Source organism: Besnoitia besnoiti, chromosome XI (assembly GCF_002563875.1).
Source record: "Besnoitia besnoiti strain Bb-Ger1 chromosome XI, whole genome shotgun sequence".
In the NCBI taxonomy this organism is placed as follows: Eukaryota; Apicomplexa; class Conoidasida; order Eucoccidiorida; family Sarcocystidae; genus Besnoitia; species Besnoitia besnoiti.
In genome coordinates this window covers 1,208,312-1,234,532 of record NC_042366.1, presented here as the reverse complement: position 1 = coordinate 1,234,532, position 26,221 = coordinate 1,208,312, and the positions used below count along the sequence as shown (strand labels likewise).

The 26,221-nt window shown below is 56.9% G+C and overlaps 3 protein-coding genes across 3 annotated transcripts; 1 reads left to right on the top strand and 2 right to left on the bottom strand.

The window, feature by feature from the left end:
- Nucleotides 1–934: 934 nt before the first annotated feature.
- On the bottom strand, nt 935–4,169 carry BESB_020580 (uncharacterized protein; the record flags this gene model as incomplete). The annotated part of the gene is made up of 6 exons (XM_029360767.1): nt 935–1,147; nt 1,595–1,940; nt 2,460–2,481; nt 2,948–2,999; nt 3,523–3,667; nt 3,988–4,169. The coding sequence occupies 6 exons, from the start codon at nt 4,167–4,169 to the stop codon at nt 935–937; spliced, it is 960 nt and encodes a 319-aa protein (XP_029216126.1).
- A 4,494-nt stretch (nt 4,170–8,663) lies between these two features.
- On the top strand, nt 8,664–19,326 carry BESB_020570 (ATP-binding cassette G family transporter ABCG84; the record flags this gene model as incomplete). Its single annotated transcript, XM_029360766.1, has 19 exons — nt 8,664–9,018; nt 9,822–9,971; nt 10,494–10,541; nt 11,117–11,268; nt 11,463–11,587; nt 11,919–12,070; nt 12,426–12,660; nt 12,951–12,999; nt 13,491–13,550; nt 14,011–14,056; nt 14,777–14,855; nt 15,001–15,187; nt 15,445–15,605; nt 16,054–16,180; nt 16,613–16,720; nt 17,281–17,332; nt 17,988–18,055; nt 18,695–18,768; nt 19,275–19,326. The coding sequence occupies 19 exons, from the start codon at nt 8,664–8,666 to the stop codon at nt 19,324–19,326; spliced, it is 2,280 nt and encodes a 759-aa protein (XP_029216125.1).
- A 2,092-nt stretch (nt 19,327–21,418) lies between these two features.
- Nucleotides 21,419–25,868, bottom strand: BESB_020560 (uncharacterized protein; the record flags this gene model as incomplete). The annotated part of the gene is made up of 6 exons (XM_029360765.1): nt 21,419–21,623; nt 22,070–22,253; nt 22,796–22,939; nt 23,148–23,394; nt 24,048–24,128; nt 25,695–25,868. 6 exons carry the CDS (start codon nt 25,866–25,868, stop codon nt 21,419–21,421), a joined length of 1,035 nt encoding a protein of 344 aa, XP_029216124.1.
- Nucleotides 25,869–26,221: the final 353 nt, after the last annotated feature.

Below are 26,221 nucleotides of genomic sequence, written 5' to 3'. Positions count from 1 at the left end.
AAACTCCGTGTTTTTTTCTCTCTAACCCAGCCCGCGAGCTGGTGCTCCATGACGTCTGCGCGGCTGCTTCGCCTCGTCGACTCTCTCTCGGGGCTCCTACAATATCGAAGATGAGTCCGAATGTGAGATACAGACAACCAAGTTCTTTAGGCCCCCCCGCCCCCCTCCTCCGGGGTTTCGCAGCGCGCCCGCCTGTGTCACACCTCGTTTCACACAGGTCTAGGCGTTTAGGGGAGAGTGTGTGCTGCGAGTCCAGCGGGAAACGCGAGAGGGCTAGCTCCAGCGCAAGGGATGCTCAGGGTTGCTAATGCGGAAACATTCGCAGCGCAGTTCGGCGGAGAAGTTAGCACAGAAAAGCACAGCGAACGCAAACGAGAGGGGAGAAGAGGAGATAATGACCCGTGCTTCTGCCTGAATTCTAGATGTGCCCACAGAATAATCTACCCACAGTCGCACTGTATATTTATATACATGAAAATATGTTGTATATACATATATTTATGTTTGCGTATGCCACAGAGTGACTTCGCTCGTGTCGCGTTGTTCGAGTTGCGTCAGCTGTCGCTGAATTCTTTAAAATGTCAATTTCATGTAGGTTTCGAGCTCGAAGACAATGCGAGACGCTTCTCTTACCAACCCGCAGACTTTGCGTGGAAACAAAATGTAAGGGAATAGCTCGCGACCAAAGACACCTCCCCGCGCCTTCAGAGGGAAACTTCCACGGACAGTACAGTATAGACTATTTCGTAGAGAGACTAACATAAACATATATATATATATATATATTTAGGTGTAGTACTATATACATACACATCTGTGTAGCTGATGTGCACTCTCGCAATAGACGCGGGTGCTGAAGAACGGCTGTCGGTAGCCCCGGATGAGCGACTATTGACGCGTAGGAGCGATTGCCTCGCCGGTGTGTCGCGGGCCTTTAGTTTTCTTCCCGATCGGGTTGCGCGCCGTGTTGTGCGCGGTCTCGGACGTGGAAATTCTTGTCCGTGGCGTTCGCAAACCACTTCAGGTACGCTGAAGCTTCTTTTCTTTGCCAGAAAAGCAGCGAGTCCGCGTCTCTGGCGCCTTTCCGCGGCTTCTCTGCGGGAGGCGCGGCGAAGCGAAAGCGCAAACACGGAGGCACGCCGCAAGCCTGGAGGGGTAAAGCAACAGAGCAGCGCGCAGCGCGTTCCATGTTTAGGGGTCAGCGCCGCGACAGCGGAAAACAGTATCTTTGCGGAAACAAAAGAAACCCAGCCTTTCTGCATGCATGGCGCGATGGATCTTCACACAGAAGCGGACCCTCTGCGCGCCTGCTTGGCGTACCAGCACGCCGCAGGGGAGGGGGGGGGGGGGGGGGGGGGGGGGAGGGGGGATAGCAGACACGCGAAGACGCACACAAACGAAGCAAAAAACGCGCAGAGAATTTGCGGAGCGAAAAGAAATACACATCCACACCTGCCCCGCGTAACGTCGCCACATAAATATGTGCCTGATTACATGTGTAAGCTGACACTTATACATTTGTATATGCGGGTATTGTCTGCTGGTTGGAGCAAGGTGTAAGGTGCGTGTCTCCCGTGTGTTCCGTGAAACTCACTTTTGGTCGTGCAGGAACTGTCTCTCTCTCGGAGCGGCGTCCCTTCGCGGCGCGGCCTCGCCGCGTGGGGTTGGCTGTCTCCGCGCCCCTGGTCTCTCGCCGTGGCTGGGCGCCGGGGTCCGACCGGGCCCAAGCCTCAAGGACGGAGGGCAGCTTGAACGGAGGCCTGTGACTCGCCCGAGCCGCGGACGCGCGGGGGCCTTCCCCCTCGTCCAACGCCCTGAGGGGCGCGCAGACGCTCGCCTGCTCATATGGGCTGAAGGGAGCGGCGATGCAGAGCGGAGTGCCTGCGTCAGCTGGCGAGCACCCCGAATTTAGTACGCATCTCCAGAGGTGCGTCGAGAGTCTGAGTGAGACACGAGAGGACGACGCACGCGCCGGCGCCCATGTGGAGCCCCAGAGAGGGACGAACTGGGCGGCGGCTCGTCGCGGCGCCCCGGAACGCGCCTGGTGGCGAGCGGCTGCCGCTTTGAGCTCTCCCGAGATCCCGAAGAGCTCCTCATGCCCGAACTCGAAAGAGAACTCGGTTTCTAATATCCACACTAGTCGCAGGCTTCGGGTTAGCATCGGGGATGCGAGAGAGACCGGCGTTGCGCAGGGACAGCGCAGCTCGGATCTCCGATCTGCGGAGATCCGTGAGTGAGGCTTCAGGAGGCGGGCGTGACGAGAACGGGGTGCCGAGGAGACAACGCGAGAGAAAAAATATCCAGTGAGCGAGACGCAGTGAAAGGCATGTATCGAGGGGCCGTGGCTTTGTCAGTTTGTTGAGGGCGCCCGCCTCCGGTGGCAGAACGAACGAGAGACACGCACGGGCGGCGAGCTCAGAGATTTGCTTTCAAGAAAGACACGGAGGGTCGTTTCTCACCTCTGTGGAAGAACGCCATGGCCTGCAAAACACACGCAACGAAAAACGAAAAGGGACAAGAGAAACGCTGAGCGCATGTAGAAGATCCGCGCGTGCATACAGAAATCGTGGCTCAAAAAGAATACGACAGCAAGCAAGACTCAGGCACTACAAAACAGACGAAGCGCGAGATGAGGGGACGAGCGGCATAATGCTGTCTTCCCAGCGAGCGATTTGTCAAGATAGAAGCGCATCTCTGAGGTAGAAGCAGATAAATGAATCACGAAGCATTCTCCGCGTCGCCTGCGCTAGGCGCCTCCAGTCAGGATCAGACGAGAAGGTTTTCGAGAATCGCCCCTCAAACGCAGGCATCACCTCATGAAGCTCCTCCGAGCAAGTCCACCCTGACAAACTCACGAAACCCCAAACCCTCGACTTAGTGGATAGATGAATTATGTGGTGTCAGCTAACGGGTTTTTTATTTTTTATTTTTTGTCGACGTGTCTCACCACAGAGCTGACAGGGCGTGAGGAGGTCTTGGTTCAAAGCTATGTCCCGCGCCTGAGAAGACAAGCGCGCCCGATCAACTGACTTTCAAAAACCTGAACAGAGTTGAAAACTCGCGCTTGCTCACCCCCTGCACCACGGCGTGCGGCTTCTAAGGAGCCCAGGATCAGCAGGGGCGAGAGATCGCGCGCCTGCAGATCGGGCACAGCTGTGGTGGATGCTTTCGTTTTCGGCAGTGTCGCTGGAAGAGACAGGGCCTCAGTCCTCGCCCTCCATACGCGCGTGTATGCCTCCCATACACATATTACCTGATCAGGAAAATGGCTCGCGCACGCGGGCTAGAGCTCCTTTGGTTAGAAGTGGAAACGACTCTCTGCGCAAGCTTCGCGTTTCTCGGCTGCCCGCGGCTCTCGCAGGGCGTTTGCGTCTTCTCTCTCTGTGCACCGCTTGCCCTCTCAGCTGCACCAACCACGCCAGTGCATGGCGCCTGTTTCCGCCCCTCTTCTAGCGCGCGGGGAGTCAGACTTGCGCGGTCATATCCGCTGTCGAACAGCGCGACACCAACCTATCAACTTACCCATTCGTTGTACTCGCGTCGCCACTCAGGCGTCGGTGGCACGTCCGGGGGCCCCGCGAGCGGCAGGCTACCGCGGAGGAGTTCTTTCCTCTCCTTGCAGCCACGAACGTGAAGGGGAAGCGATACCGCGCTGAAGGGGTTCGCGCTGAAGCAGAGGAGGCACCGACACGCAGACAACGCGACCGCGACATCAGAGGCAGAGCCCGAGAGAGGAGAGGAGAGGTGTGCTGCCTCGATTCGACACGGGTTCGAGTCTGCCACGCGAGCAGAGAGAGGCAGATGCGCAGGTCTCACGGTGAGATATCCTTGAATGCGATCTGAGGCGGCACCAAAGCGCAGGTGCAGTGGGAGATGGGGAGGAAGCCATACTCAGACGATCTCGAGACACGCCTCGCAGCGCTCGTTTGCGCTGAACTCGCGAGAAAAGCTCTTCATCACGCGCAGACTCCTTCTTTGCGAGCTTACCAGAAATGACACAAGTAGGTCTCTCGGAAGCCTCGCTCGCGCGCAACAGGCTCCTTCACCCAGTGAGCTGAGCTCGCGTGCTGCTCGGGAGCGTGAGCCGTCGCCATTGAGGCGGTCGCCGCGACACGAACGTTGCCCTTTCGCGAGTGAATGAGTTCCCTCGAACTCCGGAGGCCGCGCATCAGGAAGGCAGGGCTCGAGTCACCTCATTTTGCGTGCACGTGCATGCGAATACTTGGAGGAACGCGCGAATTCCACCGCCTAAATACACTCGTGCGCAGAGGCAGCAAATATAAACTCCGCAGGAGGGGGAAGGGCGCCCTCACTCCGGGCAAATGGATTAGCGCGCCGCCGCGCAAAAAGCATGGGCACAGAGGTTCCTCGCGTCCCGCCCATACAGAGGACGAGCATAAGCAGCCCTTCACAAATGCATGTGTTTGATCTATATATATCTTCATATATAGATATAGATATAGATGTACATATATATATGCATGTATATGCATGTAGCAGAGGCAGAGGCAGCGGGATTTATCGACGTATCCTCGTGGGTGACCAGAACCCGTCTGCGAAAGCTGAAAAGCAAAAATGCAACTAATGCTAGAGTAGTAGCCAAGGAAAGGGAAGTTTCTCGCCTGTAAACTTGTGTTGTTTTCATCGGCGCAGTGTGGCTCGAAAACAGGCGATACGCGTGAAGTGTGTAGCGCGTCGAGACGCCGCAGAGACTTTCTCACCAGCCCGCCAGGAGGCAGACGGTGAAGAAGGACGACGAACGCGTGGCTTCTGATGCAGCTTGAGCTTTAAAAACAGGAGAATAGCTTATTTTTTTCGGGGAGCTCAGAAGAGTTCGCTTTCAGGCGGAGGTGGCACTCCTCGTTTCTTTCCCGGGTAGCTACAGAAGACACCGCCCCCCGCGCGAGATCCGCTGCGGCTGTTGGCTGCCGTGCACGTTTGAGACAGCGTCGCAAGCCACGCCGTTTTTTCATATCCTCGCTCTCTTGCCGCGAGAAACACAAGCCTCGCGCCTCATGGAAGATGAATCCTGCCCCTCGAGAACGTTTTCGGCTCGGGGCTTTGCTCATTTTCTCCGATTTCCCGCATCGAGGAACCTTCTTCTTCCCCTTCTGTCCGTTGCTACTCACAGCTAGCTGCTGACTAGGCCCTGCATGCAGAAAACGTCGACCGCCGTTCCACTTTCTCCTTTCTCGGCGCAGCTTTTTCGTTGGCTGAGAGGGGTTCCCAGCGACGGGGGAAGGCTCGGTCTCCAGCGGGCGGAAGAGGCAGAAGGCGCCAGTCGTGACGACGCCGATGTGCCGCGACCGCGCGGGAGAGATGAGAAAGAGGAGGGCGTTTTCTTCAGACGAGCGATGAGCAGCCCAATAACGAGAGCTGTCTGCCTCGCCTCATCGTTCGAGGGGGCTGTGTGCGAAGGGAGGTTGCTCATATCTTCGCTGCCGCGGCCTCTCAGTCTAACGGGGGAGAGACGGCAGGTCGCTACCCCCTGTTCGCTGCCGTCGATGCCTCTCAACGCAAAGTTAGTTCGTTAATAGGGGAACAGACAAGAGTCCTCCGCGTGCGAACCAAAAAGCTTCTGGCTTAGCGCACGCTGCAGGCATACAAAGCATGACAGAACCCCGACCGCGTTTTTTAAGCGATTCGCGCCGTCAAAGAAACGCTTGCTTCTTGGCTCCCCCGCGGCTACGGGCCTCTCTAAGCACAACAAGATGCTGCGAAAAGTGCCTATCATACGGATTGACAGCGAAGCAGAAAGTGTGAAGACCCCAACACACCTCGTAGGAGGTGCTCCGCAGAAAAATGTGTCAAGGTTCTGTCAAACAAATTGCCCCGTGGGGACTTGGCGAGAAGGGTCGGGGGAGCCTCAGGAGAAGAGGCTGAATTCCGTTCGCTTGTCTGCGGAGTTGAGCCCACAAAGCACTCAGCAGACGGAATACAGAGGAGCGAGGCTACCCACATCCTTCGTTGCAAAGGCAAAATTCGTTCCTAACTGCTGTGTCTTCTCTGCGCCCGAGTCTGAGAGACTACGCCTCTGACGAGAGGGGTATCTGCACTCTGACCGGCAGCACAGTAGCCTGAAGACTGTGTTCCTATGCATGTGTATATGCAAATATATATATATATATATATATATATGGATATGTCTAAATATAATCTAATAAAGAAGTACATATACGTACTCGCAGCCAAACGTGTGGAGCTTCTCGCACATGCCACTTCTCTTGTCGTACACGCACCCTTTTCATATGGCTGTATGCAGCATTCAACATACGTCTATATCGAGTATGCGCGCAGTTATACATGTGCAGGCACTACATTCGCGGTCATACAGCAGCCATCTGCATAGATGTAAGTGAGGTTCTTTATGGAAAAATATACTACCATGTCCGTCTCCGGAGGCTCTCGGAGCTCTAGGCACCCGCGACAGGAAAGGCCTAGCGCGAGTCGACGGCGAATCAGAATCTCTGGTCTGCAGGCCCGCAGCCTCCACGCGAGTCTCGCCTGCGGCTTCTCTCTCATGCTTGACTTTCTGGGTGCAGCAGAGGAAATGCGCTTGACCGTGTGCAGCGGCGTGGCGTTTCTCTTCGCAGACTTCCCTCTCATGATCACTTTTCGCTCACTGGATACTTTCGTATTGATACGCGATCTATGACGTAACCTGGAGGGCTTGCTCAGTTGTCAGGCACTTGCGTCCAGAAGTGACAGCTCGAACACCCTGGAATGGAGATGCAGTGCATGTGTGAGAGAGGGAATTCTCGATCATCATCTGCAGCGATCTGCGTGCGGGCTTTCAGTGTGCCTGCCTCTCGATCTCAGCCTCTGTCGCTACGACCGTAAATGCGTCATCGTCTGCCTAACTACGAGCCCGGGCTCTCTATCAAGCTCGCTTTTTTGTGTGCGTAGGAGACTGAAGATGCAAAAACGGGGAGAGAGAGAGGGCGGCAAGCGTAAGTTGTTTCTATATACGGTATCGGCTCACCTTTGAAATATTAACGAAGATGATACTTTGAGTGTTCAATAGTGAGCGTGTATCTGGCTACAATTACATATATATACATATCTACACAGACATGCAAACGTGCGCATATATATTTATATGGTTTCTCGTGGATTGAGGCCTCCGACCGGCGTGCGTCGCGGAGAAAGAAGGGAATAAAACAACAGTGAGGGCACGCCTGAAATGTGGCTTGAGATACAGAGCGCGATGAGGCGGACCACGAGGTCAGCGATTACGCGTTTTCCATCGTGGGAGAGAAGTTGCGATCGGAAGACCTCAGACAGGGACGAGATCAGCGAAGCGGGCTGCATAGGCCGGGTGTAAGTAAGGGCGTAGCTGAGAGCTGGTTTTTCCATCGTTCGCGCACTTCTCTGCGTGATGCGGTTTTGTGAAAAGGATCCCCGGGCGCAGCAGAGGGCGGAGAACGAGGAAGTCCATCAGACTGTTGGTAAACGGCAAGAAGAAAGGACAGACTCTCAGGGGCAGTTCCTCCTCGTTCTTCTTTCAACTGGCGCCTTCGGCGCCCGCCTTGGCGCGAGGTTGTCTGGGCGCATGCGCATGTGGTTCCATCTTCTCACGCGTCCGTGAAGACTGGCTCGCCGTCGATTAGACACTCGGTGCCTCATTCCTTTTTCGAAAAAAAAACACATCTTGCGGCGAAACAATGTTTTTTCCTCTCGCCGCACAGGCCTCCCGGCTGGTGGGACTTCTTCTCTCTGTGTAGCCTCGACTTGCGCCAACGGTCTGCTGCACGTGTAGGCGCGTTGCCTTTTTCTCCTCGAGGAAGCGGAGCTTTGTCTCTTGTCGCTTTTTCGGGCAAAACTCGCCTGACTTTCCACGGCACCTCTTTCGACACCGCCGACGCCTAGTGGCTGAGCTCGCAGCCTCCTTCGTCTGCGCTTTTTTGGGTTCTTCGCTGTCGTAAGGCCCGCCCGCGCGCCCGAGCAGCAGAGCTCCCTTTTTTCCCCGCGAGGCCTACCTCGAGGACAACGTTTTTTACGCACTCAAGACAAGCTTTCGCTGGTTTCGCTGAGCGTTTCTGCGTATTCTCCTGGTAACGGCTCGCTACTCCGTTGTGTGTCGTCTTTTGTCTACACTTTTAGCAGCTCAAGTCGTCGGCATCAATGGGCACTGTCCTGTATAGAAGAGGTCACCTGCGCGGTTTAGGCGATAAAAGCGAGCGTCTTCTCTGTGCACCCTGAACACTCAACGGAAGGCTGTCGTTTTCCTTTTCTGTTTCGGTGACCAAAAGATCCGTCTTCTTTCTCGTACCGCCCTCAGAGCGCGATCCTCATCGCTTCCGCGGCGTATGCTTCGCGGTCTGCTGTCTGTGACTGGAGCGAGACGTTAACATAGGAAAGTCCATCTCTGAGGCGAAAGCCTCCTCTCCATCTCATCCCTTCCACCCCTCTTCAACACCCCGCCCCCCGCCCCGTCCTGCCTCTCTGATCGGTCTCTCTGTCACCTCCGTCCTGATCCTCGTGTCCATTTTCTTTCAAAGTCGAGGCCTCGTCCCTCTTTGTCGCAGTCCGAGTCCCTTTCTTCGGCCTGGCTCTCTCTCTTCTTTCTCTCCTCTCTCCCTTCCATTGTGTGAGTGCCTGCGCCTCCTCTTCTCGCGCCGAGGGCCGCAGGAAATCGCGGGATTTCACAAGATTTTCGAAACATGCGAGGCGGGGACGCGGCGCGAGGCCCCCTGGGGGGCGGAGAGACGAGCCGCAGGGGGGACACGCCTGCGCCCGGTGGCGTGGTCGCTGGAGCGGATCGCGAAATCTCTGAGGCCGCGGTGCCGGGAGCCAAATGCGGAGTAGAAATGAGCGACACGGGCTTTGCGCGCCAAGCCGGGGTTTCGCCGGCGGCCCGGCAGGCGCCAGCAGAAGACCTTGAGCAAGCGCAGAGCTCCCCAGACGCGGACACAGATGAACAGCCTTCGCCCTCAGACGATGGAGACGCGCTGGCGCCTCGCCGGCGGCAACTGCCGCCCTGTCGAACACTTGGCGTCTCCTGGACCGACGTCACATGTACGCGCCCCACACACCTTTCTGCTTCTTTCTGCCAGCCAGAGGGCGCAGGCTTTTATCGAGATGGTCTAGAGTCGTTCGTCGTGAGCAGCCCACGAAGCCATGCCTGCCTGTTTACACGCACACGTAGCGAGACTAGGTGTGTGGCTGCATCGAACTTCTAGCGAGAAAGCAGAGAGCTTCTGGGCGTTCCGAGGCGGCTAAGGAGAGGCGCCCGTGGCCGTTCTGCGTATTCTCTTCTTCTCTCCTTCGTGCGTGCGAGGCGCGTCCATCCGTACAGCCTGATGGCACCCAACTGCTATTCATATATATATATATACATATACAAACATATACATACATGCATACCAATATATACGCATATATACGTATATGTGTAAGCTAAAGTTGCTCTTGTTCGCCTTTGTCTGTAAGGCCCCAGCCGCGTCGTCTTCTCTTGCCGAGCGCTGCCGCCGGTGAAGCGCGTCTGTCGTTCTGCGGGTTGCTGAGCGCCGGCAGTCTCTGTTTCCACTTGTGCATTGCGTCTCTCTTTCCTCTTTGCCTGTCTGGTGTGATGCTGTCGCTTCTTGGCCTCTCTCCCTGCCTGGTCTTCGCGCGCTTCTCACCGCGTGCGCGAGTCCGCGTGTCTGCTCCGCCCGGTTCTGCGGCGTGTGCGCCTGCGGGCGACTCTCCTCCCTTAGCCTCTCTGCGGCCTCGGCGCTCGCCTCCCTCCGTGTCTTGTCATGCCTTGCCATCGGCTGTCTCTCTCTCTGCGGCTGTATCTGGCGGGCTCGCGTGTGTTTGTGTCGCCTGTCTCCTCGCAGTCGAGACACGGATGGCAAGGCGGCGGCCGGGGCTCTTCGGCGTCCCCCCCTTCTCAGACTGCCTGAACGCCTTTGACGCCCTCAGCAGACGCGGTTCTCTGAAGACGATCCTCAGCGGCGTCAGCGGCGAAGTTCACCCCGGCGATATGGGTATGCCCACACGCGCCTCCTGACGTGCTTGCAGAGTCTGCCGTGAGGTGCAGAAGCAAACGCGACAGCGCCTGCCTTCCACGAACCTCTCGTAGTCCCTCGTGCCTGGCACATGCGACCGTCGCGCCGCCAGACAGCCGCTCTCAGTCGCGCGCGGTGTGTTACGCACCGTCTCGAGTTGCTTCGTTCACGGATTCGAGTTGTTTTGGTTGCAGACTTGAGAGGTTGCCCGCGCGGAAGCATGCACGTGTGCGTACGTTTTGAGAGGCAAGGATCCAAGCCTCTCTTCCGCTGCATTCAACCTGCCGTTCATGCAGTCTCACCAACCTGAGTAGGACGGAATATCGCTGAGACGGGATTAGAGAAACGGGCGTGTGGCGACAACGTTGCTGGCAGCAGCGCGAAGGCGGAATATAGGCAAGCGCTGCCCTACTTGAAGCGAGGTGCTTCTAGGCGATTTCCTGCCTCTTGTCTCACCTCCGGTTGTGTGCCGCGTGCTCTGTTCGCTGTACATTCGGGCAGTTGCTTTGATGGGCACCAGCGGCGCAGGCAAATCGACGTTGCTGAACAGTAAGTCGCACGGAGAGGTGATGCGGAAGACGGGACTGCGAAGACGATTTTGTGTTTTTTTCTTCTGTTTGGAGGCATGAAACAACTGAATGCATTGTCTCCTGACGCCTCTCTCTACGTAGTTCTCTGAGTAGCTGATGTCTACGACGCGTGCTGAGGAGACTTTGAATTGACAGGCACGCACTAAATTTCAGGGTTTGCTTTATCCAGTATATATGTATGTGTTTTGTTTTGATATTTGTTAGTCGAGAGACGCTGCGGCATTCCGTCGCGCATATGATGTGGCGCGCGAGCCGAGGCACCAACCGTCTCATCCGTGGCTGTCTTTCTGCCTGTGTGTGCGTCAAGTTGCATGTCTAACGCTGCTCGCCTCTTCATAAAACACTCGAAGGCGATATATGTGCGCAGATACGTATATATACATACATATAGGTATGTATAAATATATGCATGTATATATATACGCGTATATCCTTGTATGATTCGGCGCGTGTCGGGGCAAGTATGTGAGTGGCGTGTGCTGAGAATCTGTGTTGAGAGACGCGCGCATGGCGGACGCGTTTGTGTGTTTTCAGTTTTGAGTCGATATCTGCGGGAGACCTCGGGGCAGGTGAAGTATGGGGGCTCGCCGATCGACTTGAAGGCAGCCAAGAAGCTGTCCTGCCTGATTCAGCAGGAAGATCTCTTCAACGGATTCATCACTGTCCGCGAGCACCTCTACTGCATGGTGAGCCCACCCCGCGCCGAAGTTGAGTCCTTGAGGGAGCTTTGAGAAGTTGTTTCTCCACAGATACAGACAGGTTTGCTCGTCTGCACAAAGTGCTGAGAGAGCTCGCGGGGCGGAGTGAACTTGGTCGTAGAGCTAGAGATACCCGTGGAGCGTGAGGACTAGGGCTCGTCTCTCGCGGTTGCCTTACTCAGGCGCGCCTGCGCACCAACGTGAAGAAGGACGAACTCGACGCGTTCATCACGCATATTCTCGTCACCTTCGGCCTCTCTAAGATCGCGGACTCGTGCATCGGAAACCTTCAGATGGGAGCCAAACGGTGCGGAGGATTTGCGCAAGCAGTCCTACATACGCATATATATATATATATATATATATGTATTTGAACATATCCCATGAGGACATGCATGTCCATACGTATGTATCTCTATACTTTATAAATGTATACATGCAAGTATGTATCTATGTCTATATTCATATATAATAATATATATATGTATATAGGCGCAGATATGGTTCTGCGTCGGTCCTTGGCAGTGCATGGCTCTGTAGACAACGAAGGCACGACGCGATTTCTTGTCGGAAGATCGGGGCTTATGCGCGGAATCTTAGGTATCTCGCGCGACTTTTCTTGTTTCTTTGTTCTCCAGAGGGATTAGCGGGGGCGAGAAGAAGCGCTTGAGCATCGCGACAGAGATTTTAACGAATCCGTCCATCATCTTCGCGGACGAGCCGACGACCGGGCTCGACTCGTTCATCGCAGAATCGGTCATGAGCGTTTTTGAGTACCTCGCGCAGAACGGTAGGCACATCTAAAACTGGACGCGCGACGCTTCTTCTCCCCACTCGTGCGCCACGATCAAGGAAGTATTTGGTAGTTATTCTTTGAACGCGCCTCTCGAACTCCAGACGCTGCTCTCTGCCCGCGTGCGCCGCAGGCCGCCGCCTTCTCTCTCCCTGCAGAAGCGCCTGTGCGCGTGCCTGGTCATGCCGGCGTCTGCGAGGATCTGCCTCCCCTCTGAGCAGACAAAGAGACAAGCCCCTTGCGGGTCGCTGCGTCGCTGAGCGTTCGCGAGAGTTTTCACCGCGCATACGTCGCGTGCGCCGCGCATGCGTCAGTCTCTGAGCGCTCTGTGTGTCCGCGGGCGCGTCTGCAGGTCGCTCGATTATCTGCACCATTCACCAACCGAGTACGCACGTCTTTGACAAGTTCAACAAAGTCATGCTGCTGGCGGAGGGTCGCGTTGTCTTCTTCGGCGACCGGCTCGCGCTGCCGGTCTACCTCGCGCGCCTGGGAAAGCACATTCCGCCCTACACGAGCGTCTCGGATTTCATCATCGATGTGCTGTCCTCCAGCGACGGCGAGCAAGCGACCCTCGAACTCGCCAAACAGTAAGAGACACCAGCCACAGAGAGGCCGCGGGCTGACCCGCGAGGTGAAAGACAGAGAGGAAGAAAAGACACACTTACGCGCGTGCAACCTTCGCCGCGCCATCAGATTGCCTCTTAGCCCTCAAAGGCTCGAAGAGAGTGCAGAGCTCTCGGGGGCCTCTCAGTGCGTGTACAGGGGACTGCCTCGCGCCTCAGTGGAGAGTGCGATGTCTTTTTGCGTTTGTCGCTGCGGGCGTGCTTCAGGTCGAAGGGGTAGTCCCTTTTCGTTTTGTTTTTTCGTGTGTTTTCAGGATGGAGGCGGCCTGGAAGCAGACGGGTGAACCTTTCATGCGCGACTGGGTGAGACACCAGAGAGAAAGAAGTCCCCTCTGCTACGTCTTTGTCTTTCTTTCGGCGGGCGCGCGCATGTACCTCTTCATACACATGTCGCAACTTGTATCTCACCTTTGATCAAATCTGGCAATACGCACATGTTATTTTGTTCACATGCGCGTAATTACACATGACTCTGGGTGCGGCGGCACATCGCTGTGTAGGGAAGCGACAGAGAACGTCGAGAGTAGTGAATTCAACCTGTGTGCATTCACACAAGCGTAAAAATATACGTATCTGGACATGCAAATACGAATATATACATATATAAATGTATCCTGTTTCGTGAACATGGCACAGATGGGAAGGATGCGCCGCTGCGCCTGGGTTTGCTGCGGGAGGGTGCGAGCCCGGGGAGCGATGTAGAAAGGTCTACGGGGACTACGATCAACCGAGGGATCTGGGGTCTGCTTTATCCTGAGGAAGACGTGAAATGTTCTGCTCGTTGCATTTTCTAGAACGAGTCGCTGCGCGAGAAGTACCTGCTGAAGCTTCATTCCGAAGGTTTGGCGGACAAAGTAAGCGAATGCATAGCTGAGAAGCGGAGCCGCATCGAAATAGCCTCAAGCAGCTAGAGACGCGCCCCCGCGGACATATGGATATACAAAGAGACAAGTCTGCGCTGCTTCAGTGATCTCTGCGCATGCGTATTCATGTATAGATGCGTGGATATTTCTATCGACTTGCATATCTCTGATATGTAGGATTCTCGCCGACGAAAACAGAAGTCAGATTTTAGTGCGACACCGTCTCCATACGCTAGTGTGCATGCTCTATGTGTTGCTGTGTTTTTAGTTTTCCGTGGGAAGAGAGAATAACGCTGACGGACCTTTGAAGCAGAGACTTCATCTTTCTTCAGTTTTGGCTTGTCTTTCGCCTCGCCGGTCGTTCGCTTTTCTTGTCTCCGCTTCTTCTTTTCCTCGCCTCTCTGCGCTGGCATGCAGTCCCGCTGTTTGGGGATTTTTGCGCTCTCTTCAGCTCGGATCTATCAAGAGCGAAGTCGTGCGGGCGGCAACGCGGAAAGGTGCGCGGCTTTCGAAGGAAAGAGAGGAGAGCCCGTGATTTCAGAAGGTCGCGTGCGACGGAAAGACAGCTCTTTGCACGTCGAATGCGAAAGGAAATCTCAGGGCAGCTTCCGCGAGCCGACAGGAAGCGTTACCTGCGCCGCAGCGAAAGAGGAGTGCACCGATGGACAGACAGGCCGCTGCGACAACGCTTTCGAAGCAAAATAGAAACAGGGCGGGGTGTCTCCGAACCAGAGGCAACTGTTTGGATCACTGAAAGTCTTGCAGGACTAGGATTGAGTAGTGATTTCCGCCGACTAAAACTACGAAAAAATCCCAACGAAAGCTTTTATCGCACATGTCATTGGCACGTTCCCAGCTTTTCTACCCACGTCTTGCATACACAAGTATGCATCTGTATGGTTCTTTATGATTGCAGTACATAAAGAACCATATAGATGTATGTATGCACAAGTTGCTTCAGAAGTATGCGGGAACGCTGAAGTGATACCTGTAATTATTTGGAGTACAAAGGTAATTGCAACATGTAGGTATATACTTATATCTGTAAGTGTGTATGTGCTTTCGAATATGAGACGAACCCGCGAGGCCTTGGCGATGTCACCAGCTCCGGCGGCGCGCGTGACCGAGAGAAGCATCCCGATCGCTTCTTCAGGCTTCTACCCGGGGGAAGCATTTCATTTTTTGGGTGGGAATCTTTCGCTGTCGGTGTCGCACAGAAGGCCAGGAGGCGCAGTTTGTGGAAGACCAGACGCCTCTGAAGCAGGAGGAAGTACCGGCTCCAGTGCGCATCAGCTGGTAAGGCGCGAGAGAAAGTCGAAAGTGAAACGCAGATCGCGTGGAAGGGCAAGGCCGACGGCCTCGGGGCGAACGAGGGAAGGCTTTTTGTCAGTTTGTGATTTTCTGGAGTTATTTTCTCTCCCTTTTTCCTCTTTTTGGGCAGGTGGACGCAGTTCACAGTCCTGCTTCACCGGTGCGCGCTGGCGAACAAGCGGAATCCGCAGATCTTGCAAGCCCGCATCGGTCAGACGCTCGTTTCGGCTCTGCTTCTAGGCTTCATTTTCTTCCGCCTCGAGAAAGACGTCGCGGTTTCGAAAAACGGCGCAGCGAACTTCATCAATTTGAATCAGGTAGAGTCGGCGAACCGCACAGGGCGGGGGCGTTGTAGCGGGCTAGGGCATAGAGCGGTTTCGCTGACTTCTTTCCCTCTCTCGGGGGCCGGGTAAGTTTCTTCGGTCAAGCTTCTCAGGGGGGTTGTATCCTGCGCGCTGCGACTCTTCCCGTCTCCTCCGGCGGTGTCAGCTCCGTTTTCTGAGGGATCAGCCAGCCACCACGCTTTTTCACGTGCGAGGGGTGCTGTTTCTTGCGTTTTTTTCTATTTTTTCAGGGCATGACGGGGCTCGTGGCAGTTCTCCAGACCTTCACCAATGACAAAATGGTCGCCGTGCGAGAGTACCGCGCAGGGACTTACGGGCTCGTTCCGTACTTCCTTGCGAAAACAACTTCAGACATCTTATTTCAGGTTTTCAACCCCGTCGTCTTCCTCACGTAGGTCCTCTGCACTCTTTGAGATCGAATGCATGCGTAGATGTGTTTATATATATGAATATGTATACGTATTAGGGAGGCGCGGCATGCGTGCATAGTCATGCATGTACATGAAATGTGTGTTGGCCTGTCGCCGCACGCCGAAGGACTTCTGCGAGGTCCACGGAGAGGAAGCTTGTTCGGCGTGTCTCCTTTCTTCACTTCGTTCTCGCGTCGAGACTTGGACTCGCAGGCGCCTCTTGTCTACGCATCACTGTCTGTGTGTCTGTCTATCTGTTTATCTGCCTTTCTTTTTGTCTCACTGTGGCTCATCGCCGCATGGGCGTCCCTGTTCCACACGTGTGCCTGCGCGAGACAGGCCTGTGTGCATACCTTCGCATTCGCGTAAGTGTACGCGTCACTGCGTGCGTCTCGTCACTTGAGCGTTTTCGGTGGCGTGTCTCTCCAGCATCGTCTGGTTCATGATGGGGCTGAACGACTCGGCGTCGCGCTGGCTGCTGGGAGTCGCGTTCATTTTCCTGCAAACGAACGCCTCGATCTCGCTCGGCTACTTGATTTCCTGTCTGTGCCCTAACGTAAGTTCTAAGCGCGGGGCGCTCTCCGCCCCTTTCGTCCGCCCTGCATTGGCTTTTCGAAGCGAATCTGCGGCGCCCGCGCAGCTCTTGTGGTCCCCCGCGCGGTATCGAGGCGTGCCCTCTAGCGCCGCGCTCAGGCGGACTTCGCAGGAGACGATTTAAGTTTTGAAAAAAGCCTACGCTCTCGCAGGCGGGCAACGCGCTGCTGTAGCCGGGGAGGGCCCCTCGCCTTCTTGCGCCTCGCCCTTTCTCTGTGGGCGCGGTCAGTGGCGGTCGCGGCAATGTGTGGGGAAGGCTTCGAGGCTGTCCGTTGCCTCATGGAGCGACACGGGACCTAGCTGCGTTGAGCGCTCGCGGTTCGCGCGCGACCAAGTCAGGAGGACGCAGAGCGGATGGCATGTGCTGCGTGGCGGCCTTGCTTTTCCTCTGCAGACCGAGCTCGCCCTCGCCGTCATGCCGCTTGTGATGATGCCGCTCATCCTCGTCGCGGGCTTCATGATCATTCTGGACACGCTTCCCAGATTCTGGGTGTGGGTGCCGGTAAGTCTCGAAGCTGACTTCGAGTTTCGGTTCGCTGCCCGGGAAACTTGGGGTAGAGGCGACACTCGCTCGATAGTCGCCGAGTCGCGAAGCGGCGTGCTGCGCGTAGCTCCTCCGTCGTGTCTCTGTTTTTTTCCGTGCGTCGGCGGCGCCCTGAATCGTCCTTGCCCCGCGGCTGCCGCGGCGAGGGCGTCTCCACCGCGAGGCCTCCGCCCGGCTTCCGGCTTGTCTCTGTTTTCCGCAGCAATCCATTTGAGGGCAGGCGGTCTAAGTGTTGCGCCTGGGACCGCCAGCGCGCATGTACAAAACTAGAAAAAACTAGAAAAATGGACGGCAGAGCCCAGATTCAGTGTTCACGTGTGTAGTCCGGTGTGGGTCGCTGCGCCCCGGGTCTGTGCGTAGCTGCACGCGGGATGTGCTGAGGACTTAAGGCGCTTTTCGCCGTTTAATCAAATCGCATGTGAGGCTGCGGCTCTCTGCGGCGGCAGTGGCTGTCGTCTCTCCCGCGTCTTTGCCATGCGTAGTTGTGCACGGCTTTTTTGGCGGCTGTGCTTCTCCAGTACATCTCGCCGTTCCGATGGGCGTTCTCCGGCGTGATGCACGCGATATGGAGTAAGTGCTGAGCTTCGACTTTCCGATGGCAAAGGAAGAGAGAGAAAAGTCGAAAGGCGCGTCGTATCACACCGGCCGCGTAGAACGACGCTTCTTCTGATGGTGGTTAGATGTGGAGTGAGCCCGCACAAATGTCGCCACGGGGACACGTGGGCAGCTTGCTCAAGCCCAGCCGCTGCGTTCATATGTTTTTGTATCTGGTCGCGTAGACTAGCCAGCAATGTACAAATACCTGTAGTTGTAAATATACACTTATTGCTGTGCGATTAGAAGCTACGTGAATGTGTGTCCAGCTTAGCAAATTCCCTTTTCGCTCATATGAATATATATTCTCACAGATATATATGTATATATGCTCATATATATATATATATATATGCCTATTCTCATAGATATATATATTCTCACAGATATATATATGCACATATATGTACATGCAAATTGTATGTGTACGCAGCGTGATGTGACGGTGGAGCAGACTCTCTCGAGTGTCGGTGCCGTTTCTGGTCTGTGTTCCTTCTGTTGTCTCTGCATGTGTTTTTCTGCTTCGTTTCATATTCCCGCTTTGCGGTCCCGTTCACATTGATGAAAGTGCTGCTGCATATGTATGTGCTGGTTTTTTTTCCATTTTTTCTGGTGTTTTTCAACTTTTCAGAGGACGTGGAGCTCCCACCTTGTCCCGACGGTTTGCGGCCTCCGTCTTGCTACGAGTCCGGAGCTGAGGTATTTTTTTTATCTATTTTCATGGAAGGCGTGTCAGGAGTCTCGGGCCTTAGCGCGGGCCTGAGTCCAGTTAATTCTCGCCGTCTGCACGTATTTTTCCATTTTCCTTTCGTGCATGTTTGCGTGGTTCTTCGTGCTCCATTATCAGCTCTTTCCGCTGCATGTTTTGCGTGTCTCTTCACGCGAGTCTCCCTTTTTTCCGCCGCTCGCTTTAAGCCCCGTCGGCTCTGGCAAAAATCGCCTGTGCGAGGCGTGGGGAGGTGTGGATGTGGAGTCTTTTTTGGGTTCGCTGCTTCTCTCGTCGCGCCGCACTCGTCACGGTTTGGTGCCTTTCGCTTAGCAGCGTCGGTTTTATCGGTTTTGAAGAGTTTCCATCATGCAGCGAAGGCGGCTTCTGCGAGGCTGTTCCTGCGGAACGGTGCGGCGAACCTGAAGGGCATGAGGTTGAGAGGGTTCTACTTTCGCGAAACCGTTGTTGTTGTATCGAGTCGAGTTGTCTCTGCGTCTGTTTCGAGAGCTGCGCCGCGCGGCCATTTTCCCGCCCGCGTGTCGCTCTCCTTTCTGCTCGAGAAGGAGCTCCGACGCGTCTAGGCCTGCACTTTTGCGAGGCGTTTTTTGCATTTGCGGAATCTGCCTCAGGTGCTACAGTACTACTGCCTCGACGGCGACCACATGTGGGAGAATGCCCTGATCCTTATTGCTTTAGTTTTCGGGTGCGTTCGCCGACTTAAACAATCCTTTCAGCTTCGTAGAGGAGCCGAAGCGACCCAGTCTTCTGCAGTCCGTGCCGTCTGGCTGCGAGGCCGCCCTGGCGCGTGCTGCCTGCCTGCGCGTCGTCTGGCTGGCCTAACTAGCGCGCGTGTTGTGTTGCCTCCCGGCGCCCTTGGTCTTTAGACGAAGAGTGAGAGACTATCCCGTGTGTTGGGGTCAGTTTCGCTCTGCTTCTTCGTTGCCTGCGCGCCAAAAGCAAGCGTGCGAACTCCCTCTTGCGTGTTTCGTTTACGATTGTCTCCTGAGGGCGCCGCTCCTCCAAGTCTCTGTTTTGAAGCATTTTCTGGGCTTTTCAGACTTTCGACGAAGGTTAGTGCTCCAGCAAAAGACTGCGGCTCGCGGCGCCGTGCCTTGGCGTTCGCTGACTCCGCTGGGTTCATCTCTCTTTTCTTTTCGGTTTGAGGCTGGATTGCCTGCGTCTCTGCGCCGATGTCTCTTCTTCTGACAGGTATCGCGCGCTCGGTCTTCTGGCGCTGATTGTGCTGAATCGGCGGAATTGACCGAAGGCGGAGGAGGAGCAGAGTGCAATCAAGAAGAGAGAATCGCCAGAAATGCTGAGATCGCAGTGAGGCCACAGCGATTTCATACCGAAGAGCCACGAAAACGCAGCGTCCTCTGCCACGCTTCCCTCTACAGTTCTCCGCGCGTGCCCAGTTGTGTGCAGACCCAGATGATACGTGGGACTCGCATCGTTTTTTGAGACGAATTCAGACGCCGGACTTGTGCGACAGTCGCCTAGCTCTGTCGTGTCTTTTTGTGTTTTCTTCTTCCCGCTTTTCACACGGCGGCGCCGTCGCCACGGACTCAGCGCTTCAGTGCCTCAGTTGAATGTGGCAGGCTGCTATCGCCCGATGCGTCTGGACCTCGATTTACGTTCTCTAGTTCACCCAGCGGTAAAGTCAGAGGCCTTGTACGGCTAGGCACGCAGGGCTGGATGTAGCTAGACAGTCACAGATAAAACGACGTACTCACCTGGGTATTCTGATGAGCAGAGGTATGACGTTACATCTGGAATTCCGCTAGGCAGACATAGAGCGACGTGTATAGCTGGGTATTCAGGTACTCTAATCTCTATCCATCTACGTAAGTAAAGCGATATCTGCAGAGGGATGAACTTAAGTCCTAAATTCAGCGAGAGTGAGAGGCCCATGCCGGCGGCAGAGCCGCTCCAGAAGAGTCGTTTTCCAGTCTCCGCACCACCGCCGTCGAGCGGAGAAAGGGCAACCTGCGAATCAAGAACCATGGAGCCAGGGCAAGGCACTGGCAAGAGGACACCAGGGGCCTTTGTGCGTTCTTTGAACAGTGAACCGAAATCAAAGGCACGGAAAGAAAAGTTGAAGCATCGGCAGAAAAGCTGTCGACCGGCGTAGACACGCACCGCCTCGCGCATGCCCTGTTTCCTCTAGCGAAAACGCTTCTGAACGAAAACACGCGCGCAATTTGTCTGGCAAGTCAAGAAGACTTCGCCTTCCCAAAGCCCTTCCCTTCTCTCCCCAGTCCTCCTTTCCCTACTCTGCAAGCAGCCTGGACAGGCCTGTTGTTCCACGTGTGTGCGAGGCACGACCTCAGCAAGCAGAGCTGCAAGTCGCCCTGCGTCGAGGCACGTGGCACAGAGGCTCCGCCGAGCCTTTCCCTCGCACGCGCCAAAACTCCCAGGAGCGCGCTCCCTCAAGTGATCTCAAACGCGCGACAGACACGACTACGCATGTGTGCTGACTGGCGAGGCACGCACACCGGGTAGCGAGGCAAGCTCGCACGCGAAACACACTCCGCATGCGTCTGCATTGCGTCCGCGGATAGGTTAGGAGGGTGTGTGCGCGCAAAGAACAATGAATGCCACTAGTTGTATACCAGGAACTTAAATATGGTTCAAGAGGAGGCTGCCAAAGACACTCAGCCTCTACGGCACTGCCGCACATTCACGCTTCAGAAGACATCCAAATGAAGACTCAGACATTTGAAGCGCCGGAAAAAATCGCAGAAACCGAAACGCGTGTAGCCTCTTCCGCCTCTGATTGAGGCGAGAAAGCGAGACTCGACGCAAGTTCCTTCGCAAAACGGCATGAAGTCTCGAACTCCATAGATACGAAGGGACGCGGCGCCTCCCTCACGCACGGAGGCGGCGGCCGCGGTACGCAGTTGAAAGAATACACAGACGCGCGGACAGAGGCCGCATGGCAGACGCGAGCGGGGATACGTACGCGATACACACCCCCCGAAGTTGAGTGGCGGTGAAGCGCCACACATGCGCGCGGTATTGAAAGCATATAGAAAAAACGAGTGGCGCTGAACTCCTGTCCGCACAACGTAAATGCGTGTATGTACATGTATGTATGTATATAACTTCTACATATGTGTATGTATCTGTGCAGTCCCTGTGCACGTCGCGTGTCGCTCGAGGCGTTGGTGTGTGCGCCAGGCGCCCCTCTCCTGGCTCGGTTCTGAGCGAGTTCGCGGTTTCTTTGTAGCCCGTGAAGCCTCTGGAAGTCGGGGCTCTGGGCTCTCCCTCACGCGATGCATCCACCGCCCTCGGTCCATGCCGGCGAATGCAGCGCAAACGAATACTCTAGATTCGCGTTGTCTACGCGGAACTCAGAGAGCCCACTCCCTTCGAAAGGCGATCGTTCCGTCGCGGACGCTGGCGCCCTTCCGCAGAGGCAACTCGGCCTGCGCAACCCAGGTGCCGCCTGAGGCGCTCGGGTCGCTCCACTGAATCCGCAGCGCCTGCGCCGGCGCGATGTCCGCCCTCAAGACGCCGCCGTTGCTCAGACTCTGCGAGTATTCGTACCGCAGCGACCTGTAGGCGGCAGAGATGCGACGCCGACGCAATAGGAAGGCCAGCAGGCACGCAGCTGCCGCGACACAAGCTCCAGTGGCGGCACAACGCAGACGCACGAGGAGACCGGACTCCCAAGCAAGAGGCGACAGCCCATCCGTTCGTGAGAGACAAAACTACAGATGGACGGATAGAGGCGATCGCCGCAGGGCGGCGGTCTCCGGTAGATGTCGGCAGAGAAGCAGAGCGCACGCACGCGCGTCGGCCTCCTCGACGCACAAGGCTACGGGTCACTCGAGGGCGATCGAGGCCTTTGCGGAAGCCCAGAGGCGGGCGTAGCTACGCTCATCGGTGCGGAGTGAGGGAGGAACTCGAGTGGGGCCAGGCTGCAACGAGGCCTGCAGTTCGGCGACGACCGCGATTCGCCGACTGATCTCAAATCTGCGCGGCTGTGCGGCGTCGCTCACCTGTCCTTCAGTCTCAGGTAAGGTGCGAAGACAACGCGGCCGCCGTCGAAGTGTTGGCGGATGCCTACGACCGTATCCCAGGCGTTTGTCAGGTGCTGGCGCGCGACGTGGAGGTTCACTTCCATCCACTGATCGTCCTTCGCTTGCGGCAGCCGGCCGCTTTGCACGCGGAGCTGCGAAGTCTCTGCATCGCACAGCACGTGGGTATCCAAACTGGAGACGCTGCGCATCGCTCACGAGGAGGTAAAGCGCCTCGCGCGGCCATCCGGCTCTCTGCGCGGCATCTGCCTCGGCGAGCTCCTGCCCCTACGCCCACTGTCGGGTTCTCAGCAAAACGCATGCAGAGACACGCGTTGAGCCGCGTATCTCGACGCAGATAGGCCTCTAACGCCGCGAGCTGCTGCGGTGCGTCTATCCGACCATTGCTCACCCCTTTCCTCCTTCCCCCCCCCCCCGCCCCCCCCCCCTTTACCCCATCACTTTGGTAGTCGCCGTTTTGTTGTTCGTCTGCACAGAATACCTAGGACTACCGCTTTACGTTGGTGATCACACGTCTTGTCATGAACTTTTCATCGTAACTGCTTCACATTTCGCCCATGCCATTGTCGTCGACGGGCGTGGGGATCTGAGCCAAAAACGTGCGAGTGCGCAGAGTCTGCAGCCCAGCGTCCGCGCGTTTCGGCCGGCCTGCAGTCGACGTGTTTTTCACCCCGTGGGCGCGCGTACGGGTCGAGAAGTCGTGCGCAGGTTGAATTCGCACGAACTTGGCGCCCTTCTGGAAGAAATGCGACGACGAAACAGAGGTCTCCGCAGGCGCGCCTTCGTGCGGCGGGCAGAACTGCGCCTGCAGCTCGTGGTTACCCTGAGTCGCTGCGAAGCAGCACATCACCGGGGGCCAGACGTGGCAGGCTCGAGAGAAAAGTCCAAAGCGGAGAGACGGCCGCGAGGAAAGCAGCAATCGGCGGTGCAACCCAAGGGGCGTGGCGTCGTCGGGCGCCCTTGCTCTGCTCCCGAGCCCCCCAATCTTTTCTTTCTTTCGGCGCTCGGCCCTGTCTGCTGTCCTCCTCGCTCGACGTACCTGCGCAGAGGATGTGGCTGCGCCCCGTCGGCAGATCGAACCGGACGACTGTCCGCAGGCGCTTGCTGCCGCCGTCGGCCGCCGCCTCGCCAGTGACTTCCAAGGCCTCGCAGAGGCGCGCGAGCAGCGAGCCCGCCCGCTTGCCGCCGCACAGCTCGAGGGACTTGGAAGCGCCGTCGGTCAGCGCGGCGGTGTCCGCAGAGAGATGGAGACGCGTGTCGAAGCCTTTAGTCCACTTGTGGAGGACCTGCGCTCGCCAGGCACACAACGCACACGCAAGAGCCGCGGAGACGGCCGCATGCAAGCCACAGAAGCCGTGACAGCTCACGGCCGAAGGCGCTGCGTGACTCAAGAGAGCGCGAGAGGCATTCAGGCGCACAGATCGCAGAAAACCACACCGCGAGTGAGCCAGCGACGCACAGGGAGCCTGCGACGCACAGGGAGCCAGCGACGCACAGGGAGCCGGCACACGCAGAAAGCGAGTCACAGCGCGAAGCGAGAAAGTGCAGAGGCGTAGCTCCGGCGCGCAGGCAAGGACAGTGAAAAAGAGTCGAAAGAGACGCTGAGGGAGAAAGGGAGAGAGAGTGAGGGCTGTGTGGACACCGCGAGCCTGCGAGAGGAGGCGAGAGGCCCTCGCAGGTCGAGTCGCAGTGTTCCGCGACAGAGTAAAAGCAGCCGGCAGGACACGGAGGAAAGTGCGGACCGACGAGCCCGTTTGGGGGGCATGAGTTGCCGCGGCAAGACGTGGAAGAAAAAGACGACGTTGCAGAGGAAAGGCTTCGGCGCCCGGCTTCGCCTTTCGTTCACAGGCGCGCGACGGAGCTGCAGTCTTGGCAGGCAAGCGAGAGAGAGCGAACGCGGGAACAGTAGCGTCTGCTCGGCGTGCGTCAGGTCGCCTACATTCGCGCCAACTCTGAGGTCCTCCAAGCCCATCGTCCCTCGAGAAGCCTTGTCAGAGGCGGCAGTCGGCCCGACGGAGACCTGCGTGGGCAAGATGCACACAGAGGAAGGCAGCGCGCTCGACGTGGGCGCGGGTGCTGAAGCAGACGCCGTTTGGCTCTCTCTCGAAGCCCAAGCAGGCGCGCCGGCAGCGACAGGCGAGACCCCGGCAGCTGAACAGGCATCGACGCCCCCTGCAGACCCCACGGAGACGGCGCGTGGGACGTGGCGAGCCCCTTCGGGGCAACGCAGAGCGCGCGGATAGACGGCTGGGGACTACAGTTTCCAACACGCCCAAAAACGGTATTCATGGCACAGCCAGGCAGCACACATGCGTCTAGCTTGGTGCAGACTGGACACTCGGACGATGCGGAACGCGGTCGTTGACGACGAGGCCGCCTCCTTCGGCCGCGCTTCCCTCTCCGAGTGTTTGCACGCCACACGCCCGCAGGCGCCCCGCGCACGTCCGCAGAGAGCCATATTTTATTTCTACCCCTGCCTCCGCAGGCGAGGCACGCCTAGACTGGGCACGACGCTCTACGAATCCGCGCGAGAGGTCGAGAGATCAGGCGCGGAACTTTTTCGGCGAGCTCTCGGCACTCGGTCTACAAGGCCCCTTCATCTAGGCCGCGCTCGCGCGCAGGGGGCGCGGAGCACTCCAGCGGTGAAACAGATAAATGGCTCCAGGCATCTGGGGACAAATATCTGGGCTTTTCTGTGTCCCGCGTTGAGCAAAGAGGAATGCGAGGCCGCGAGGGACGTAAAGCCCCCGCCGACAGCGCAGCAGCCACGAAGTCAGGAGAACGCCTCCACACAGTCAACCAAAATCTCCGGGCTCGAAACCACTGCAGACCCGAACCGGCAAAGGACCGCAAAGTGCAGACTAAGGCCAGAAGAGAGGCGACCGTGATCGCTTGCCGCTTCTCCTCTGCCCTTCCTGCGATATTTGACGCCGGCTCGCGCTCGCGCGACGGTCTGGCAGGAGTGAATACGTCGCCACGCTGTCCTGCGAATCTGATTTGGGTAGCGGCAGGAACCATCGCAGATCCTCAGGCTGCATCAGCGCCTTCTAAAGGAGCCGCGCCTAGACAACGACATGAGCGGGCACAGGGCATAAAAGCCCGGCGCCGACGCGAGCGCCGAGAGGTGCCTGACGCTTGGGAACGAAAGAGGTAGCTTGCAGGAAGTCTTTCACCTCGGATTCGCGGGGGAAGAGATCCACACGACGGGTTTCCCTCTGGGTCAGACGACTCCTCCGCGGTTCCCGTGGCCGGAGGCTGACCCTGTTTGACGCCTCACGGCGCTGGGAGTCAGCAGATGCACGTCGCGTGACACGCCTTGGCTCCGTGCGTCAGGCTTTTTCGTGCTGTAGAGCTCAGCCGGCGCTGTCTGCCTTCCTTGGCGTCGGCGCGTGCGCGCGCGACACATTTGTTCGAGGTGGGTTTCTCAAAGCAAAGTCGTATGGTTCTCAGCTGACTAAAAGGATGCATTCCCCTGTATCCGACACGTGGCTCACAGTGAATATTGCTTCCTCCTGTTCTTTGCTGGAAGTCTAGTCGTGTGCATGTAACGGCGCGCGAAATATCGAGCTACGGATGAAGAGCGTACCCATAGCGAAGCCTGAGGCGAGGCAAACGGCGGCGTGACGGCGGCGGCGAAGGTGACGGGGAAAACGCTCTCGAGGAAGTCTGCCGTCCTTCGGGTAACCGAACAGAGGAGAGCAGAGGAGATCAGAAACAAGAGACAGGGGTGGGACAGGCAAGCGAGGACGGCAGACCTCATTATGACAGGAATGTCAGTTTGAACACAAGCGAGACAGCGGCAAACAGGAACGACCGATTCTGGTCGGCGGCAGGCTGTAAGGTGACGCGCCTCGTTACGAGAAGGAGCAAGTAGAGGCGCACACACGAGTCAGACAGTTCAAAAACGCCTTTTTTCGAGAGGTGAATCATTCGGTGCAGTATGGCTCTGACACGGTGAGGTTCCAAAAGTCGGCATGCTGGCAACGAATCGACCTGCCGCGCGAAGCGACGTGTGTGCGTGCGCAGTCTTCGTCCGGTGTTGTGTCGCTCGCCTCGCGTCTCTCCGGTGACTTTTCCCGTTGCTCGAAGCGACCCAAAGGTTCCGGAGCTCCG